This window comes from Primulina huaijiensis, chromosome 3, assembly GCF_012295235.1.
Source record: "Primulina huaijiensis isolate GDHJ02 chromosome 3, ASM1229523v2, whole genome shotgun sequence".
Classification (NCBI taxonomy): Eukaryota; Viridiplantae; Streptophyta; class Magnoliopsida; order Lamiales; family Gesneriaceae; genus Primulina; species Primulina huaijiensis.
Genome location: NC_133308.1, coordinates 5,917,574 through 5,938,800, shown reverse-complemented (window position 1 = coordinate 5,938,800; position 21,227 = coordinate 5,917,574). Strand labels below are relative to the sequence as shown.

Sequence of the window (21,227 nt, the reverse complement as noted above, 5' to 3'; positions counted from 1 at the left end):
TAAAATTTGCATGTTAATGGGCTTGGGTTTTAGGTTTTTGAGTTTATGAGCAATTGAGCCTACTAATCTTAAGTAAATTGGCTCAATAACACCTATTTAATTGAAAAATAAAAGTTTATAAAAATTATTTTTCAAAAATAATAATTTTGATATTTTAAAAGTTCCTCGTTTGCACAAAACCAGCTTCTCGGATGAAATCATGCTCATCTTGTAAAATAATTAGGGACAAAAACTTGTGTGAGACGGTCTCACGGGTCGTATTTTGTGAGACAGATCTCTTATTTGGGTCATCCATGAAAAAGTATTACTTTTTATTGTGAATATCGGCAGGGTTGACCCGTCTCACAGATAAAGATTCGTGAGACCGTCTCACAAGAGACCCACTCATAATTTGGACTATGCTACTTTTAGAAATATTTAATCATATTAATAAGCCTTGAAAATATTTATTGAAAATATTTTATCTTAGTTGTCCCTGGTCTCGTTTCCCCAGCCTATTATCGAATATTCGGATAAAATCCTTCAATTTCATGAAATCATGCACTTTAAACATTTAATCATGTAAAATATATCATTAAACATTTAAAATCAATTAAGTAAAATAAATATGTATTTTAAATCATTTGCATGCATGCGGTTTACGTGTACTGAATTTTTCGGACGTTACAGCTAATGATTGAATTTTTTGCGAAAACCTATTAGTTTTTGATGATTTTAAACTCATAAATTTGTTTGTGTGTGTAGATTTCAAGAAAACAGGTTGATTTGAGGCGAATACATCTATTGTAACATAGTTTTGACTTGTTTCATATGTGATGTTGCAATCTTGCGCACACCATAATGAACAATTAGAACGGGTAGTTTGATTGGGTTTTCTAATATCTCATATCACATAATACACGAGATATCATAGCAATAACAATATATAATTCAAAATTCGTACTTAGATTTTGTTTGATTATGCGTAGCTTTTGCACGAAATAATGGTATGCGAGAAAGGGAGGGGGGGGGTTTCAAAGGAAAAGTGAAATATTCTGTTGAAAAAGAAAATTGGTACTTTTTGGAGACCTAAAGTAGTGAAAATAGGTTTGGATGCTTAATATAATTCTTCTATTTTTCACTATTTATTTAAAAACGAATGTTTTCCCTTGCATACATACTGACATACATACCTACCTATTAATTAAACTCCGGTTGGTTTCAAAAGTAATCGACTAGGTCCGTCAACTCCAAACTAAATTTAAATTTATAATCCTCTTACTTTAATCTCCCACGGATCTAATTTGAAACATAATGAGTATAATATAGATAGATATATATATATCATAAAAAATTGTATTTGTCATTTATTATTGATATTTTGAAAGAAAAATGGGATATTTGCATGATATGGATAGTTTTTTTTTTTTTTTTTTTTTTTTAAGGCAAGGGCGATACTTTATCCATGGAAATCTTGGGTAAGGTGCCGTTCACGTGGCTTAATTGTCAAACTTTACTTGTCCTCTTAAATAAAACAAAACTCACTACTTTAATGTATTTAACCACATTCGATTTTACGTTCCAAAAAAAAAATCCATTCATTTCTAAATTCCAAATTCAACAGAATTGACCTGTAATTNATTCATTTGGTTTATATTTAAATGAAGATTAAAATGTAATTATAAGAATTAGTTAGAAAATACATTACAATTTTCATATGTGAATTAAAATAATAAATAGAAAAAAGAAAGGAAAAACAAAAGACCAAGTAGGAAATGAACATACAACTTGATGCTTAAGAAACAAAGACTCTATCAGCTCAGTTACATGTGACTTATCTTAAAATTTTAACATTTTATTATTATATATAATTATTAAAATATACCATGATATCGAAACTCTGAGTGTCTAATATAGTATATATGCCAAACTAAATACAATTAAATAACAATTTATGTATTGAAATTTAAAGTTTCAGCAGCAAATTAGTAATTGCAGCATAATAATGGTTTGCATCGTGAAGTGCACCATACCGCGCGGAACGAAGCAAACAACCAACCCCCCAGACGCGAGCCTAGTTATCTTTTTTTCCCACGTAGGCTCGGACAACCGTTTGCCACTTTGTCCTTACATATTCCTAACCCAAATAAACAACGATATGATATCCTGGTTAATTTTAATATAATAAAATAAACAAGGCATAGAGTGTCTTAGTACTTGCGGCTGCAGATTCGGTACTCTACTCTGCTGTCAATCGCCATTTTTTTCCAGTTTTTTCATCTTCTCCAACAAGCTGAAGAAACGTTGAGATCAGTCAAAACCCGTATTCTTCCATTTTTTGATTCACTCTTTTTGCCCTTTTTTTCCTCTCTCTCTGTTACCTTTCATGTGAAGCCACTCGAGCTCCCATTATATCTATTCACCTATCTTCAACTTTTTCATGCTGTCTCCATTAAAGCTTCACGGAAAAGAAGTTCGGCAATCCCTTTATACAGTCCTCCTCCTGCATTGCGTTCGGCAGTAATTATGTTGATGAAAATGAAGTACTTAATATTGAAGGTAATCAACATTTACGGTTTCTTGTTTCTAGCGAATTCCGTTTTCGCGCATGCGATGCTGGACCCGATTGATTTCTTGGCGTTGCAAGCTATTCGAAAGAGCTTAAACGATCTGCCGGGCTCGCATTATTTTGAATCCTGGGATTTCACTTCGGATCCCTGTAATTTTGCCGGTGTTTACTGTAATGGGGATAAAGTGGTTGCTCTAAACCTCGGGGATCCCCGGGCAGGTTCACCGGGTCTGATGGGCCGACTGCACCCAGACATCGGCAGACTATCTGCGTTAGCCGAGTTCACCATTGTTCCGGGTCGGGTCATCGGGACTTTGCCTCACACTTTGTCTCAGTTGAAGTATCTTAGATTTTTAGCAGTCAGTCGGAATTTTATCTCAGGCGAGATTCCGGCGAACTTGGGCCAGCTACGGGGGCTGCAAACTCTGGACCTTAGCTTCAATATTCTCCACGGAAGCATTCCATCTTCCGTCGGAACGATACCGGCGTTGTCCAACGTCATCCTCTCTCGCAATCGGCTCACGGGTCCGGTTCCTACGTTCATATCCCATACTCTGACCCGGATGGATTTAAAGCACAACGATCTCTCCGGTTCTCTTTCGCCGCTCGGACTCCCTCCCTCTCTACAGTACCTCTCACTGTCAATGAACCGGCTCACTGGCCCAGTAGACCGGCTTTTATCCCGATTAAACAGGCTAAACTACGTCGACCTTAGTATGAATGAGTTCTCCGGCAGCATTCCTGGGAAGATATTCAGTTTCCCGATCACCCGCCTGCAGCTTCAGAGGAACCGGTTCTCCGGCCCGGTGAGACCGATTCATGATGTGAGAATCCCAACCATTGATCTGAGTTTCAACCAGCTGTCCGGCGGGATATCTCCCATGTTATCGACGGCTCAGAATCTATACCTGAACAACAACCGGTTCACGGGTAAGATACCGAGCATTTTCGTGGACCGATTACTCTCTGCAAGCATACAACTACTGTATCTGCAGCACAATTATCTGACCGGCATGGAGATTATTCCAACGGCTGGGATTCCGCTCAGCGCCTCATTGTGCCTGCAGTATAATTGTATGGTCCTGCCCCTGCAGACGCCTTGCCCTTTGAGAGCTGGTAAGCAGAAGACAAGGCCAACTAAGCAGTGCACACAGTGGGGAGGGTAAGATGGGGGAGAATTCACTTTTTGGACAAATCAAGATTCAATTTTTAATTAATAAAGTCAAACTGTTGATACAAAGTAAAAGATTTTTGTGGTTGAATTGTAATTAACATTTAGACTTACAATTTAATTTTGTTTTCCCCCACTCTCATATATATCTTATGTCATTCATATAGCACAAATGTCTATTAATTAATTATTGTTGTTCTTGATTTTAATTCAGTACACCATTCCTTTTCTTTGTCCCTCAAAATCATTCTATCTTATAGTTCGGTTGGTCTCACTCGTTGTATTTTGTCCGTAAACTACTATACGAATAACCTCCTCCTCGTGCCAAAAAAAAAAAATCATTCTTCTTTTGGCATTTGAGATAACATCAAGGTACCAGAAGACGACGTGAATTGTCGATATAATTGATAGTAACATTCAAATTAGTTCCTTTCATCGAGGAGAAAAAAACGATGATAAATTTTTAGGGTGTACTGGGTATGCCCCCTTTGTCTGAATCATTTGTTAATCAAAGATCTTGATGGTAAGACAAAGCTTAATCGAAAAACAATAACAGAAATTAACTAACTGAGTATTTGTTTTTTGTTTGGCCAATGGGTAGGGGCCTCGAATGACGAGGAAACGCTGTGTTCTTTTTGGACTTCCAATCAATTTTCTGATGGTCCTTTTTCAAACCCATCTTAAAATAAGGTATTTTATATACTCAAATCTCAAATTTTGTCCATCACAGTTTCCTTTTGTCGGGGCATTCGTTCAATCACAGAAATACAAGAAACCCACTTGTTTCTCCACACCAATCACTAACTGAATTTTTGGAGGGATTCTTCAGCTTTGATGCAAAATTAGAAAGTTAGATGGAATTGTCAGAAATATATGAGATTTAAAATTCAAGGTTTTCGGATCCTAACTTTGTTCAGATTATTTAACAGTAGAAGATGGGTCATGTAAGTTTCACTTTATTATATAGAAAATTACATACGCAATCTACATGATAAAATTATATAACAAGACGGTGGAGGGCACTTGTTTGATATAGTTATTGCAGAACCTACACAGGATGGAATACAAGACGGTGGAGGTCTCCTCCTCAGCATTTTCTAGGTTGCAGGTGCTGGCGCCTTTTCGTTCCCAGGGAATTCCCATTTCACGACGTCTCCATCCCAAGATGAGCTCACAAGCATTGGATAATTCGGATGCCAACTACAATCCCTCACCGTTAATTTATGGTGTTGCAGCTTCGCAACTTGCGCTCCGGACACCTGGAAACACACAGTCGACACATGTTTATTGTCAACAAATTAAGTGCACAAGTAGCTAAATATTAGTTTTTCATTTAAAATAGACAGTGTTAGTAGACATATAGAACATACCAAGTCATAAACATAAATGCAAGAATCATGGGATCCTGTGTAGATGTACTTCTGGCCGGTGCTGTTAAATGGTAAAAACGAAATGATCAGGAGGCGGATTGATATTCAACACCGATTAGAGAGAAGAAATTGGAGAGTCAACGAGTAGTTCTATGCATGGCATTCACCTATACTCGGGTGAGAAGTAACAACGAATCAAAGTACGCAAGACTGAGTGGCCTTTATATGTAGAAACTGATTGATCATATGGATGCTTCAAGTTTCTAGCTTGGACTGGATAATCCATCCATCTGTAATCCCATTCATAGTTTCTGTATGCTTGATAGCTGAAAACGAGAGTCAAAGAAAGGTTAATTTAAATGGGTCTTTAAACCCATTTATCAAAATAATCAGGTTGCTGACTGTCAGAGCCTCAAAAAAAAAAATACCCAGTAGAGTTAGATGACATTTTCCGTATATCCCACAGTTTGATGGCTTGATCTTTACCATTGGATATCATGTAACGGCCATCTCCTCGGCTATCAATGAACGTAATGCCTTCAAGATGGCCCATTAGGATCCCCACAGGCTTGCTTTTGGTTAAAAAGCAGCGTCTGTCCCAAACCTACACGAAATAGATAGTTATAAATCGATAGTGTATGTCCGAAATTTACTTTGGACCTGGAATTCCAGAGTACAAAATGAAGAAAATTTATTTTTTTGTACCCAGTTTCAAAATATGAAACAAAGGAAGCGCTCGTGCATACATAATAAGATGAGGCATCTTTCAAATAACACATTCATTGAATTCTAAATACGATTGCATTTTAATGAAATTCTCACTTCAGAAAACAAGAAAACCACAATCATATATCGATCCCAAGTTCCTATTTCCCCTTTATTCTATTAAACCGTGGATTAAAACGATGCATAAAGGACATAGGTGTCTTTTAAGATGGAAGACTGATGATGTTCCAGTCATCAGAGCATAATATCACAATGAAGAGAAAGGAAAAAGATGAAGCTCAGCTATTTTTTCACATACAGAGAGAGGATATACTCTTACAGTAGCAGTCAGAGCCAATCAACATATTTGTTTGTCTATACATGTGCAACAATTAAATGGAAATCATGGTGTTGGGCATTTAAATTGCTGCTATTTTTTGTACATTAGGCTTAGAGTAACGAATAAATTATCACCTTAACAAAATTGTCATCACTTCCAGAATAAAGTAGACAACCACTTTCATCAGCAAAACATACCGTGTTGACATCAGACTGCATAGAAAAAGAAGTGACCAATGGCAACAATTCAAAACCAAAATACCACTAACTACATGAATATGTTTTCATTACCGAAACCAATCAGAAACCACTCATAAAAATAGAAAATCCATTGAGAATGTGTTTAAGAATTTTTTTTATCGCCTATGGGCTAGGTTGCTTGAACGAGAATAGAAAATGAAGGGCATATAGTTAGCAATGAAAACAATACCGCATGGGCTGGAATTCTAAGAGTAACTTTTTTGGCTTCAAGGTCATAAACATAGATATCCTCATCGCTGCTTCCAGCAACAATTTCTCGCCCATCAGTTGAAAATTTAAGAGAGAAGATTCCAAAAGAATATCCCCCGTCGTCTGGCGAAGAGAAATCCAAGCCATCATGGAATTCCTGGATAGTAAAGAATCTAGCTAGACTTGAGTGCTTCCAAAACTTAAAATTCCAGAAAATTCAAATTAATAGTGCGATTTAAAGAGGAATGAACATCAGCAATTAGACATGATCAGGATGAAATATGAAAAGCTCAATTGCAAAATTCTCAAAGAATATGACTGTTTATTTTCATTTTTCCTTTCCTCGAAGAAGCCCAAGCTGTCACTCCTTGTGACAAACCTGGTATTATTAATATAGTTCATTTGTCAGCCAAGATAAACCAATTTGATAGGGATTGCTAAAAAAACATGAACAAAAAATGAGCAATGCATATACTAAACATGATGTGTGATGTTAACATTTGGAATACAACAAAATAAAAAGTTACTTTAATTTCATACAGTGATGTTTGCTAGGGATTCTTTTGTTGAAGATCCAACGTTGATAATATGTACAACAGGTGACATGCTAGCATAGATCTGCAATAGCAACAGTTGAGAAAATGAGATTAATGCCAACAAACTAAGATGTGCACAAAATTTCAATACAAAATAAAATCACTAAAAATAAAATGTTAGGTGCACCGGACCAGAGATGGAATGAATACAATTAACCATTGTTATACCCTTATCAACAATGAAACCCCTTGAAAGCTTTGTATCTGATTTACAACAAGAATTTACATAGTGCAGATTACGAGAGAATACTATTAACTGGTTCTTATGTGAGGAAGAATTTGATCACAGATCTGAGTATAACTCGATGCATAAATATTAATGAGGTTCATAGGAACCTGCAGTTACCTGCAGCAAGAAAACTTACAAGGTGCCGTTGATCAGGTGAAAGGGAAGTATCAGTGATTGTCCATCTTAAGCTTCTAGCAAGAATGTTCTTCCGGACTTTCCATCCTCTTTCAACATCATATATTCTAATTTGACTTCCCTGTAACAGAAAATATCAAAAGCCTCAAAGTTGACATTTTTAGACTAGAATAACTATTACATTCAAGAAGCTTCCTTGGAAGGCAAAATCAAGGTAATTTATGTTTAATTATATCATAAAACCTATCTCGTAAGCCAAAAGTCAACGGGCCCTTTACCTCAAAAGCTATAATACCTGAAATGCAGCGACGAAAAGGGAACCGTCAGAAGAAAACTGTGATACATATGCCCTAGTTGACATCCGGTCCACAACCCACGGACCGTTAACGGGCATATATTTACTCAGAACATGACGGCAATCTCTTGATGAGAACCTCCCTCTTCCAGAAAGATTTGCCTCTCGACCCGCCAACATATTCACTGTAGGAACAGGAAACTCATCCTTCCCTGGAAAAACTCGCCTCAACCTCTCATGAGGCCCAGATTGCAGCTTTGTTAGCTGAGAAATATCATTATCTAAAGTGTTCGACTCTTTAGTTGGTGGAGAAGTACCACCACCAATGCCAGTGGAACTAGAACCTTCAAGATGTCCTGTTTCTGCCTCCAATTTACTAAAAGCATAACCCATATCCTTGGTGGTAGTGTCTCTAGCTACAAACAACATTTTACACCACAGTAGCTGCAGAAAATTCTGGTGTTGGACGTACCAAATCCAGTTGCCTCTTCATATCATCTACAATTGAATTTAGCCCATGTCGAGTAGAACCAGAAGGACCTGTTGGCTGTTAATTGAGTGACCCAACCCCAAAAAAGATATTTCATTTCTATGTATGAGCATATGGAGTAATCATAATATAAGCATATTCGAGTAAAACATACATGACTGTGCGATCATTTGACTTTGATCAAAAGCTCAGAGAATAAACGAAGCATTAAATCATATAAAAAAGAATATATAACACACTGTTGCTGGATAAAGTTATCATCAATTATCACAGTAAAACGCGAATCTAAAATTCTTCGCAGTTAGCGTGACCAGAACCAAAGGATCCTAGAAAAACCAATTAATTACTATTCTAAGAATAGTAAACTCGCAGAGTTAATTCAATAGAAATCAAGAAACTCTATTTCGAGAAATGCAACCCACAACATAATTCAGCAAACAAGAATCCTAACGGAACCAATCACAAAACTCTGAAGTATGTACACAGAACCAATTATAAGAAAACCCAAAAGAAAAGAATAAAGCTTTCAATTAGTCATCGTAAGTTGACTCACGGACCTCGAATTAAACAGCGGCTCCTGAATCTGGCAAAACTCTCGAGAGTGATTTCCACTTAAAATAGGAAACCAAACTTCCTACTTCCTTGTGTTGAACGAACACAATCAATTCAGTGGATTAAAAAAAATTTAAAAAAGAAAAAGAAAAAAAGATCCCTTTCCCACATTGAACAAGAAACTGGTAGTTTTGTGAATTTGCGTCGTCTGAGGAATGAGCGTGGCGGACTCCAGCTGGCATGATGCAGTCAGTAATCCGAAAAGTCCACGTGTCACCATCACAAGAATCCGTACACCGTTGTCAACAAAACCTGATTGAGGTGATCTTGGATCATGAATGAATCGGGCCAACATAACAACTATTGGGCCTACAAGGAGAAGCCCAATGGGTACTCTCTGTGAATTTCAAGAAATTAATTGCTTAGATTTAAGGATAAACAAAAGTGCTAGTGTACTACTCCATATAAGTCCAGCCCAACAAATATATATTTAATTTATTTAAAAATGTACATTTATCAAGACATACTTTTAAACAAGAGTAGGTCTCTTGTGAGATGGTCTCACGAATCTTTATTTATGAAACAGGTCAACCTTACAGATATTCACAATAAAAAATAATATTATTAGCATAAAAAGTAGTACTTTCATGAATGATCCAAATAAAATATTCGTCTCACAAAATACGATCCGTGAGAGCGTATCACATAAATTTTTGTATTTAAACAAACAATGAACAATCTATATCCTTATTAATTAATAAAGGGGAAGAAAGAATAGTAATAGGACAATGCCAGAACCTCCAATTCCACGACAGGGAAACAGCAAACCATTTCTTCTCATGACAAGACATAACAAAGGAGAATAATCATCAATATACAAATACACAAGATTCAGCTTTTTCTTGCCAAAGGGACACGTAAAAGTCAATTATCAAAACAGTAGGAATCGTGGGTTCTTATGCATTTTCATATATGTCACTGTCCAATCTTAGCTGTTTGTCTTATTTATTATTGGACATTAAAACACCCTCAAAATGCAAACCACCCAACCACTAAAAATAAAATAAATATAAAAAAAAAACAATTATGTGGGATTTTTCAACGTGGTCCCCATTTCGAGGAAATAAAGCAATTTGGTAAATCACAATCAATCAACAGTGTCACACAAGCGACAACCTTTTTTTTGGTGTCTTTGCCCCCAAATGATCACACATCTTCTATGAATCGTACCAGTAAATGGAAGTGGTTAGTAAGGTTAGCTGCATTGATAAGTCAAAAAAATTTGAATCGATCGATATGTTCAGGGACGGACATTAGTTTTTTGTTATACACAGGTTGTTCATAATTTTTTTTTTATATCAAAACTTTCCCTATGAAAATGGACCACTACTGTTATGAAAGATTAAGGCATCCATAGTCGTTCGGAGCTTTTTTTTACGATTTTTACTCCGATACATCAAAAGGGAAAAAAAAAATCTCATTCATCTATTCACAATCAAAAAAATATATCACATCCTAATTACAAACAATTTTTAAAAATTGTAAATAAAATTTTAAAAATAAAAATAAAACATTAAGCAACAAATTACTTATATAAAAAACATAAGATAATTAAATTCTTCATAATTAATAGTTTATAACAGGTAGGAGCTAACGTCTGATTTTAGTTATTATATGTAGAATTGAAAAAAGAAATGATGTGTGTGGTTTCTTGTCGTGTTGGCTTTAAGGTGGTGATAGTGACAATTAGCCCATTGTGGGATACACGAGAAAAGTCAGAAAAATCAAATGTTAAGGAAATACATACACAAGGGGGTGGGGGTGGGGGCGGGGGCGGGGGCGGGGGTATCCTAGAAATAGGCCATCAAGATTCATGTCGATGTGGGAATTATGGATATGGTGGTGGTTATGAGTCTGAAAACAAACAACCTGAAAGATACTAAAATTGCTGCATCACAAGATTTTTACCATGTTTCATGGCCATACTGACAAAGGAATCGGTCCCTTGCTTTCGAGTGCAAAGTCATTGTATCATGTCGAAGCCTTGTATTTATATGTATTGAGGGACTAATATTACGTAACTGAGGATCCAACTGCCCTTGTCTTGTTTCAGAAATTGCCACCAAGGTCCGATAAAAAAAAAGTACTACAGATCTAAAACGTGCGCTACACATGAACCTCATAGCCAGAGAGATCATTTTGCTTTCTTAAAAGTGGGTTTACAGAATCAGATGCTCAAGACAAAAGACATAAAGCCCCATTGCATTGTACGTATAAACAACAATATTATATATATAAATATATATAATATATTTTTCAGATCACAAGTATAAAATACAGATCGTAACCACATGGATTTCCTCAACCCATGTACTGAATTAGCTTCTTCTATAGTAGCGTCTATGACATAGATCGGACACTGACCTATCAGCCGTCCCGTAGAACCCAACAGCCCTAAAACCCGATCCTCCATGTACAGGAGTGGATAGACTAATCTTGAAATCAAGTTACCGTGTCAACTGAGCAGCTGAAGCGAACACAGCACCAAAAACGGATATATCCCGACGAGATGCAAAATAGCGTATCATGCCTACGTTCTATTCTGATCATATAATTAAATACCATTGCTTGAAGGAAAAAAAACGGGGGGGGGGGGGGGGGGGGGGGGTGGATTGACCCTAGCATATGGCTTTGGCTACCGGCAATTGGAGTCAATAACTAAAATATTAACAGTTAAGAGTGGATGAACCTCGTTATTTCATCCATTAGGCAATGGAAATGGTCGTTGTTAGGCAAGAAATAGAACCCAATTGTTGCTTTTTCAAGATAAAGAAGATTGACTACTTTCCCGGATGTCTTGAGCCCTTCGACATAGCGCAATTGCCAATCCTGGAGAAGATCCAATCCAGCAACAACCACCAAACTTTTCGGGAAGTGCAGTCCCTCGAGGGTTCTACTCCTCGGTCCGAAAACATTACATGCAGGATGGTCCCTATCCTCTCCTTCTGGTAAATAAGCTCTCCAATACCAATCCCTATCCTGAATGGTCACAAAATATTTACCATCTAATTGATTTTCAGATACTGTCCTCTCCTGACCACCAAACATCGGATGAAGAAGAATATTTCCCAATACATCAACACCCTCTTCTGCTGCTCTTACAGCAACATGATGTGCAATATTTCCACCCGAACTATCGCCTGCCAAATACACATGAACCTTAGAATCATGCCCACTTTGAAGCCAAGATCTCGAGTGAACCCACTTAAGAGCTGTCCAGCCGTCATCATAAGCACAAGGGTATCGATTCTCGGGAGATCTACGATAATTCACAGACACAACAGCAGCCTTGCAAGTATTGACTAGGCGGCGGCAGAAAGTATCATAGATAGCAGTATTGGCTGAAGAATGAACAAAGCTTCCACCATGGAAGAACAAAATTACAGGTACTATCTCAGTAGTACTCAAGGGCTTTTCAAGTTCCAAGATCCCCCAATGAGTCTCGTTATCTCGGGCAGCTAAATAAACCCTGTTAAGAAGGCTTGTGGCCCGATCAACTACATCGAAAGAGTAGACCCCATCAACCGGGTTCGTGTTTGCAGGCACTTTCCTGTCAAGAAACTCGTTCAATTCACGGTTAAATGTGCCATCAGGCCGCCGGAGCATAGTATAAGCAAGCTTGAAGTTGGAAATAAGGATCCATGTGTTAAGAGGAACCACCCTCTGCATAAAACAAGAACCATCGATTAATCAATCCGTAAATTACGACACAAAAATTTAAGTCAAGATAACCACAAGTGAGAAAAATCAATTGATTAGACATAAAAGAAAAATTCTCAAATCAGATCAACATTAATAGGCCAGTAAACAAAAATCTGAAAACGGAAAAAAAATTAACATTCTTAAAGAGAAATGAACCAAGAGAAACACTTTACAGGAGTATGATATCAGTTCGTGTTGAGTGCCAAATGAGAAGCACGGAGGAAGGTAATAACAAAGTGCATGTAATACAAAGTGAAAAAGGAAAAAAAAAAAAACACAAAGAGATAAACAGAGCCCAAACCCGGTAAAATAAAAGTAAAGATTCAATCTTTCAGCGTATATATCAGACCTTTTTCTTTCAAAACCAACTCTTTCTTGAGAAAGCCCACCTTCCAAGATTAACCCCAAAAATTCACAAAAAAACAAACAAAATAATAAGATAAAAAACCCTCGTCACAAAAAAACCGCAACACCAAATCACAAATCGTAAACAAAGAATTTTATTAACATAAGAAAGAGAGATGAATAATTTACCTTTGATTCGTTGGCATTTACTTCATTACTGCCTGCCATGAGGGATTTTTTTTAAATTGAACCTTACACAACGATCTCCTGCTAAACAAATGAACTTTTTCACCTCCAAGAACACACCCTGTTATTCAAGTTTCTGCAATTAGACACCCTTTCCTTCCCTTCTATTGATTTTTTTCCTAACAAGCAACTAACCAAAAAAAGGGATATATTCCAAAACCAAGAAAAAACAGAGTAGAGTAGAGCAGCTTCAGATTCCTTCACTCCACAGAACAAGAAAGATCAAAAACAGAGGAAATACAACAACAAAAGACATCGATGGGAGGTGAAAAAATAGAATAATTTAACATTAAAGACACAAAATAATTTATGAGGATGGCGTGTGAAATTACTTAAAAAGACAGAGGAAAGAGAGAGAAGAAGCGGAGGTGATGGGGATGGAGTCAAAACGACGGTGCGAAGGCAGAGCCGAGAGAGACGACAAAGGAGACGGCCGAATTAAAGCAAATTAGGCAGCCCCACCAATTTTATTATTCAATAATAATACTCACATACCTCCAATTCTTGTCATTATTATTGAATTCAGTATAGTATATATACTTGTAATTATGAAACACTTATTATATATTCTTTTAAATAATTTCTACAGGTAATAATTCGACTATTTCTTGTTTCAAAGTTTAAATCTTGGCTTTTGTAGACTTTGATTTGGTTTCTGCTGGCAAGAATTGTGAATTGTGAATGTACACCAAAAAGTCAATATCGTGGACTGATTATTTTAATATGTTGTAAGCAGCATGCATTTAACTAATGGGCATAGACCAAACCCTCTTTCGCGTTTGTCCAGGCAGTGTTTCGGCAGCTACATTTATAATTTCTTTCTTGTTTTTCTTTCGGGCTTGCTTCGCTCCAATTCCTTGTGTTTTGTATTTTCATCCTTCTTTACTTACAGTAGTGTTTTGTGTTTCCAAGCCATCCAAAGCAAAAGACAAGGCTATTAATAGGGGTTTTTTTTGGGATCACTACTTTGAAAGGAATCCAGTCCCGGATGGATATCATTATGTGTTTGGAAAAGATATACCAAAATATATCTTTTGAGACGATATCTTGTGTTCCAAATTTAAATGTCGACTGAATAATATTAAGAGGCTTGTAAATCTTTTGTTAATTTGAGTTGGCTACCAGTCACTCCTACTCCACCTTTTTTNGACAAAAGATTTGCATGTGAAGCCAGTGAAGGGGGATTGCCAAACACTGCCTTCAGGTCCACAGGAATTGACCAAACAACCCCCAAGCTTTCCTCGAAACCATAAGGCACAGTTGCGAGACACGTGTTTTGTCAGGTAGTGTGATGACATGGTTTTTTTTGTCAGAACGCGGTAGGACCCACGCTCCGGCTTTGCGCTGGGGCTTTGAATTTTGTCGTTCTCTGGTTGGGTGTTTCATCTTCCCCCGAAGCCCACTGACTGACGCGCGTTCGGGGCACGTGGAGGACCCACGGGGGCTTCTATTTTTAGAGGTGATACTAGGATGGATTAGCCTCGTGATTATGCATATCGAAGCGTGGCCACTTTTTCCATCAGTCGTCTTTGCTACATTCTTACTCTCAGAAATTTTTTCATCTCCACACTATCTATCCAATTATAATCTTAGTTATTTTTTACTGTACAAAATATCTTGTGACATCGTTTAAAAAATCAATTTAATTTGACAAATTACAAAATTGACTCGTGAAAAAATTTCATTTTTATGTTAAAAATATTAATTTTCATAATAATCATAGATCAAATCAACTCATTTAATGAATAAAAATCTGTGAGATCATCTCTAAAAAAAACCTATTACTTTCATTGCATGACGTTAAATATTGTTAATATGGTATTAAACAATAATGACATAACCTAGTTATTGTTAACATGTATTATTTATTTAAAGTTTAAAAATAAAATCCATTTATTGGACTTAAACCAAACGTAAATGACCAGAGTATGACCCGAGACGGGAAGAGAAAGACTTCTTAGCAGAATATTATATATTAACATAAAGTATACTTTTTTTCTTCAAATTTTAAGGGTTTCTTGCTAAAAAAAAAAAAAAATCTCGCAGTCCAATGTTTTATATAAATTCAGTCCTCGTGAGATAATTTTGGTATGTACTCTTTGACAATCATTTTTTTTTTTTTGACTCCTTGTAAATGAAAATTTGAGTATGATAGAATGTTTATTAAAATTTTACTGATAAAAAAAAAATTATGATATCCACATGATTTCATTTGCAATGTTACACCATGTTATCTGCTATTGGATGTTCAATAGACACTTGGTCGTGTGTTAGTCGTGAATAAAATGACATTTATCTAAACTACATATGATTATGGCATAATGAAGTAAGATTTTGGGCGATTCAATTATGGTTACAATCAAATCGAGTACACAAATTTCTAACTAAAGAATAATCATAGTGGATACAACATAAGTATATTGTCTTGTTAAAAGTTATACATGTATATTCTCCATAAATGTTGAAAAGAATATTTTATTCCTATTTAATCTATATTCTATCTAAGATGAAATATTAGAATTTTTGTATTTCTAGACTAAATCAAATTGATTATATGATAAGATTTATTTCTAGATAAATCTTATTTTTTGGATGTATCCCACATATTTCAATTTAGTAACTTATTTCTAAGATATAATATCTTAGTTTACAATAGAGTTTTATTCATAATAAACTCTTGATTTTCTTTGTTTGTAGGATTTGAGTTTCTGTGGAAAGACATCGAGGAAAGAGGAAAAGATTTATATAGAGAGAATATTGAGAGAGAAGTGTGTCGAAGCTTTTCCCTGAAGAATAACTATGTTGCTGTCGGATTTCAGAATTGAAGATTTCCGCGTGAAAAGTTTGAGTTATTGACTCACATCGTGACCGTGTTACTGTCTAGTGTTGACAACACTGACGCAAAGTGTTGATCGAATAGTGGTTGTGTTTGACTTTGAGCAATACGTTTCGTTTTTATGCATATAGTTTTTAGTATTGGTTTATTCTGATGTATTTTGGTTTCCCATAGGTTCTTCTCTCCATCGGAACAATAGGGGGGACTTCTTGCCAGTCATAACACCCTGGGTATTAGAGTGTCAAGGAATTTAGTTTTATTAATCTCACTAGTATTGTTTTGTTAAAACGATTTACATATGTTTCTAGTGGATGTTCTTGTCATGAGGCATCGCACATGTATTCGTACTTGTGTATAATTCAAATAACTGGTGTTTATTTATTAAAATTTACGTGTGTGTTAAATATTATTTTCCGCTGCAGTGTTGTGTACTTATGTTGACAACATTTATGAGCAATAACCCTTTCAAATGTATCATGACGGTGGACACAACATAAGAACAAACGCATGAATGAGAATATATTGTACTATCCTAACTCAAATGGTGGATCATCAATTACTATATGGAGACATTAAGTGCAATCCAATAATGAATGAATTGATATCCACTAAATGTAGGCACTCTCCATATGATTCACCTCTTTCTCAAGTCAATGTACTTTCATAAACAATGTTAAACCATATTCATGTAGTATTGGACGTTCAATAGATACTTGGTCACGTGATTAGTCGTCACTGTGATGACATTCTTGGAAGAGAAATGACTAACTTAAAATTTTCCTTTCTCAAAAGAAAAATAGGACATAAAATAACTCCCACCATCTAAATTCTTGAGATCACACTCAATTCACAACATTACCACAACTTTTGATATAGGAAAAAATTTACCTTCCTCAAACAATATATCAAGTGATTATTAAAAATCACAAGCAAAGTTCTTATATTATAAATAATAATTTAAATTTTTTTCATAATATATATAAAAACATTATTTTTTAATTTAGATATGAAATTACTAGTGAACATATGTAAGACAGACCGATATGCCAAAAGTTTATAATTATATAAGATTTTTTGGCACGCAGGGTGTGACTAATATTTGCAATTAAATGGCCTCCTCGCACCTTTTGTAAACCCGAGATAGTGCTCCCATTTTTCCTTTGCTCTTCTTTCAATACGCATTTTTATGTCAGAAAACCAACTAGTCCTAGATTGGGTGTCGATTCAGTGAGAACCAAATTTATATAGTCCACACCAAAATTCGATGAAAATTGTAATATACTCTTCTCCAAATACAAATAAAAAAAATAGCAGCTTTTTTATTAGGTAAATTCATAATAATAGGAAAAAAAAATTGTAAATTTGGTCATTTCATGTGTGAAATTGGTTCTCAATATTATCAAATTCCAGTTTTTGTTCTCGATCTTTGTTTTTTTATTCTTCATTTTTTGTTTTTTTTTTGTCAATTAACTCTGATGTCGCGCTGATATGATGTTGATTTTTCAATTTTTATATAAAAATGATTAATATTACAAAACAAGAGACCAAAATTGTCAAAAAGAAAAGTACAATAGAATACTTGAATTCAATTCGGAAAACGCGACAGACGAAAAATCGCAAGACGTCAAATATAAAAGACTGAAAAATAATTTTCCAATATGCATGTTGCAAGATATTTATTATCACCACATGTTCAAAAGTTATTATTTATTTTATAAGAACCATTGAATCTTGCATCTATTGTGTTAACGTTGACCAATTAATTATATTGGTGAACATTAGTGATTGACCAATTTTTTTTTTTTTAATTTTTGTGCAAAGTTTTGAACTCCAAATCAAAATTAAATGATATGGCGTATGCAAGTAATTCACGGAGAACGTGATTCTGATTCCAAGTACTACCGCACTTGCCTGTTCTCATTCTTAATTATCTTTTATCACCAACAATAACTATAAAATTTTTAAAAAACGTTAGCCTCGAGTAGGTAGACAGTTTTTATAGAGCGTAGGCCTCCCAAAAGGTAACGGAGGCGTGCAAAGATTTCTTCGGGTCGAACGGAGATTTGCCCTCGAGTGCAAAGGCAGAAGGGAGCTTGACTGCAAGATCCATCAGTCGAGCAAGGACGAAAGTCGACCTTAGTGATCCAATGGTGCCGAGTGGAAGGGCTGTCGCTCAACGGATAAAAGTTACTTTAAAAATAACATGTTAATGTTCGAATCTAATTTACCGTCTCAAACTTGAGATGTTGATATTTTATTTGTTCCAATTGTTAGATCTATGTAGGAACATGGTTTGGATCAAACATTTTAATGATATTGTATTAGGGAAACATCTCCCAATTTACATTAAAACAAAAGAGTGGTGCTATGTTCTCTGTTCTGACAGACGTAAGTGAGGTTGTCCTCAATTAAATTAATATAATATAAACAAATGTACATGCAATGTGTTACGTGGAGTTACATATGACCCGTTGTTGATTTTTGACTATAGAAACATAAGACAAATAAGTAAGTACTTTTTGTCTGAAATCTATATATATAAAAACATATTTGTCTGCTTAAATTTTCTATCTTTTTTGGGCACAATTTTTTCAAAAATATATTAAAGTTTTTCTGAATATTTTTCTCAAAAATGTGTTAGTTGATGATTGCTTTGGTTCAAACCAATGAAGGCCTTTTTTCTGAATGTTAATGCATGTTTTGCTGTAGAAGATTTTTGTTGGAAGTGTATTAATTTCATTTGTTTAGAGAAAATTGGTCTCTAAGCCTAATAGTAATATGTTATCAATTTGCTTGGATGGTATACATTTGTAGAGCTGGATAGTTATTTCTTGAATAATGAAAATTTAATTTGTTGATTTTGCTCGATTGTTTGTTGTTGGATCAAATTAAATTACATTATAATTTATAAGTGTTGGGAAAAAAAAAATTTCAAGTTATATTAACTGTCGTATTACTTTAAAATCATGAAATTCTCAAATTAGTTTTAAATTATATTGTATAGAAAATCATTTAGATTGCTTGATTGGTTATTAATTGAATACTTGTTGATGAGCCATTGATTGGTTATTGTTTGAATATTTGTCGCTTGAACAATTTTTGATGAGACATTGAATGTTGAATTTTTGATTATTTGTTGTTGAGTCTTTGATTGACTGTTACTAATTAAGTATTTTTTTTTATCGTTATTTTATTACTTGTTTAGTGATATAACCTTAACTATTTCAAAATATAATATCAATACATTGCAATGAAAGGAAAGATATTGACATTGTTTTTCTTTAAGAAGAGACATCGGCAAGCAATTTAAAGCACTTCAATTCCTACGGTCCTACAATACAACGTCAATCAAATGAAAGTTCCAATTCCCAATATCCAAAATCCTTTTATTTCCTCTCTAAGCAACGTTCGTCAGTCATCCTCTACTTGTATAAAATGAAATCCTAGAAAAATAAAACAAATATGTGAATATCATGTTAACGTACGAGACGAGATAAGACTTCGATATCTAAATATGGAACTTTATCAGCCAAATATGTTGGAGTATCCGGGTATAAATTTTGGTAGTCAGAATCGTCGATTTTAGAAAAATGATTTCAAAAATTTCATTATTGTCAATATTGTCACTTATTATACTAAGCGCATTCATGAGTTACATATTTCATAAAAAAAATGGACTATATTGAGCATATGTTGACAATTGGATAATGTTATTATGGAAGTAAACCCAATCGGAAAGACAAAATAACAAGTGATTTTTTTAAATATCTTTTTGTATTTTTTTTATTAATAACAGTTCTACTTAGACAATACATCGAATAATTTTAAATGGTTATTCAAATATTCATATATAACAACATGAATTGATCATTCGGTGTCTAAAACAAAGTAGTTACTATTGTTCCAGCACTGAACCTGGGGCATGACAAGATGTAGCCTTTTTATATGAGAAATTGAATATAAAAAATTAAAGATGATATTTTATATTTATATAGTATATATAGTTTTTTTTTAAAAAAAAAACATGAAAACTCTGGGGTAGACTGACATTGTCCCTGGAAATTGGTTGGATACATGTGCTACGTTTTTTTTTTTTTTTTTTTTTTTTGTTGAGTTTAATCGATTTTTTAAATTAGTTTGATTTCTATATTATAAAATAAGACAATATTGTAATTAAATCTACAATCAACACAAATATTGTAAATTTACAGTACACTCATAATTCAATAACGTGTATATTTTAATGGTATGTACTTCATATTACTTAAATAATTAATAAAATAATCCACTCAAAGGTAAAAAAATTATAAAAATACTGAAATTTAATAGATAGATTGATAAAAAAGGAAAAAAAAATTATCTTGTTGGATTTTTTTTATAAGTAAAGAGTAAGATGTAAACAGTTATATATACAGAGCCACTTAAAATTTTAACATCGTAAAAAAGATTTCGATCAAGAAAAACAAGCAATAATTAAATCGTATCTGAAAAAACATGATATTTAACAATTTTAATAAAGACAAAAACTTGTGTGAGACGGTCTCACGGGTCGTATTTTGTGAGACAAATCTCTTATTTGGGTCATCCATGAAAAAATATTACTTTTTATGTTAAGAGTATTATTTTTTATTGTGAATATAGGTAGGATTGACCCGTCTCACAGATAAAAATTCGTGAGATCGTCTTACAAGAGACATACGCTTTAATAAATTATTGTACGACTAATAATAAAAAGATAATTATCTACTTTTTTTTATTATTTTTGCCCAAGTTGGGATGAAAATAATTTATTTAATTATAATGTTTTTTTATTAGAGTACAAGAATGATATTATTCCAGACTACAAAGATATAATGCAACTGTTCGCACTACTGACGAGACTTGAGCGTGAACCCAAAACTTGCTTATCTCAGATAAAAAAGTATAAAAAAAACAACTAAATCTATCTAAGTAATAAATTAAGAAAACTATCCGTATGACTCGAATCTGAAACCAACAAATCTCATTACCTCAACTTTAATCATTGGACAAAAACCTCGTCGGCTTATTATTGTTATTATTATAATAAATCATAAGTGAAACTGGCTAAGACACCATGAGATACCATAAAATATCTGATCCAAGAACAATGCATCAATTTACTTAAGGATCACAGATT

The 21,227-nt window shown here is 34.3% G+C and overlaps 3 protein-coding genes across 3 annotated transcripts; 1 reads left to right on the top strand and 2 right to left on the bottom strand.

Moving 5' to 3' along the window:
• Positions 1-2,076: 2,076 nt before the first annotated feature.
• LOC140973360 (uncharacterized) lies at positions 2,077-3,867 on the top strand. The gene has a single exon (XM_073436083.1). The coding sequence runs from the start codon at positions 2,506-2,508 to the stop codon at positions 3,712-3,714; it is 1,209 nt and encodes a 402-aa protein (XP_073292184.1). The 5' UTR covers positions 2,077-2,505; the 3' UTR covers positions 3,715-3,867.
• A 788-nt stretch (positions 3,868-4,655) lies between these two features.
• LOC140973359 (LEC14B protein) lies at positions 4,656-9,185 on the bottom strand. The gene is made up of 10 exons (XM_073436082.1): positions 8,886-9,185; positions 7,839-8,385; positions 7,545-7,664; positions 7,124-7,201; positions 6,564-6,740; positions 6,269-6,346; positions 5,518-5,693; positions 5,257-5,415; positions 5,090-5,150; positions 4,656-4,978 (listed from the first exon to the last, which is right to left on the bottom strand). The coding sequence occupies exons 2-10, from the start codon at positions 8,265-8,267 to the stop codon at positions 4,817-4,819; spliced, it is 1,440 nt and encodes a 479-aa protein (XP_073292183.1). The 5' UTR covers positions 8,268-8,385; positions 8,886-9,185; the 3' UTR covers positions 4,656-4,816.
• A 1,969-nt stretch (positions 9,186-11,154) lies between these two features.
• Positions 11,155-13,644, bottom strand: LOC140973358 (gibberellin receptor GID1B-like). Its single transcript, XM_073436080.1, has 2 exons — positions 13,177-13,644; positions 11,155-12,603 (listed from the first exon to the last, which is right to left on the bottom strand). The coding sequence occupies exons 1-2, from the start codon at positions 13,213-13,215 to the stop codon at positions 11,614-11,616; spliced, it is 1,029 nt and encodes a 342-aa protein (XP_073292181.1). The 5' UTR covers positions 13,216-13,644; the 3' UTR covers positions 11,155-11,613.
• Between the last annotated feature and the right edge of the window lie 7,583 nt (positions 13,645-21,227).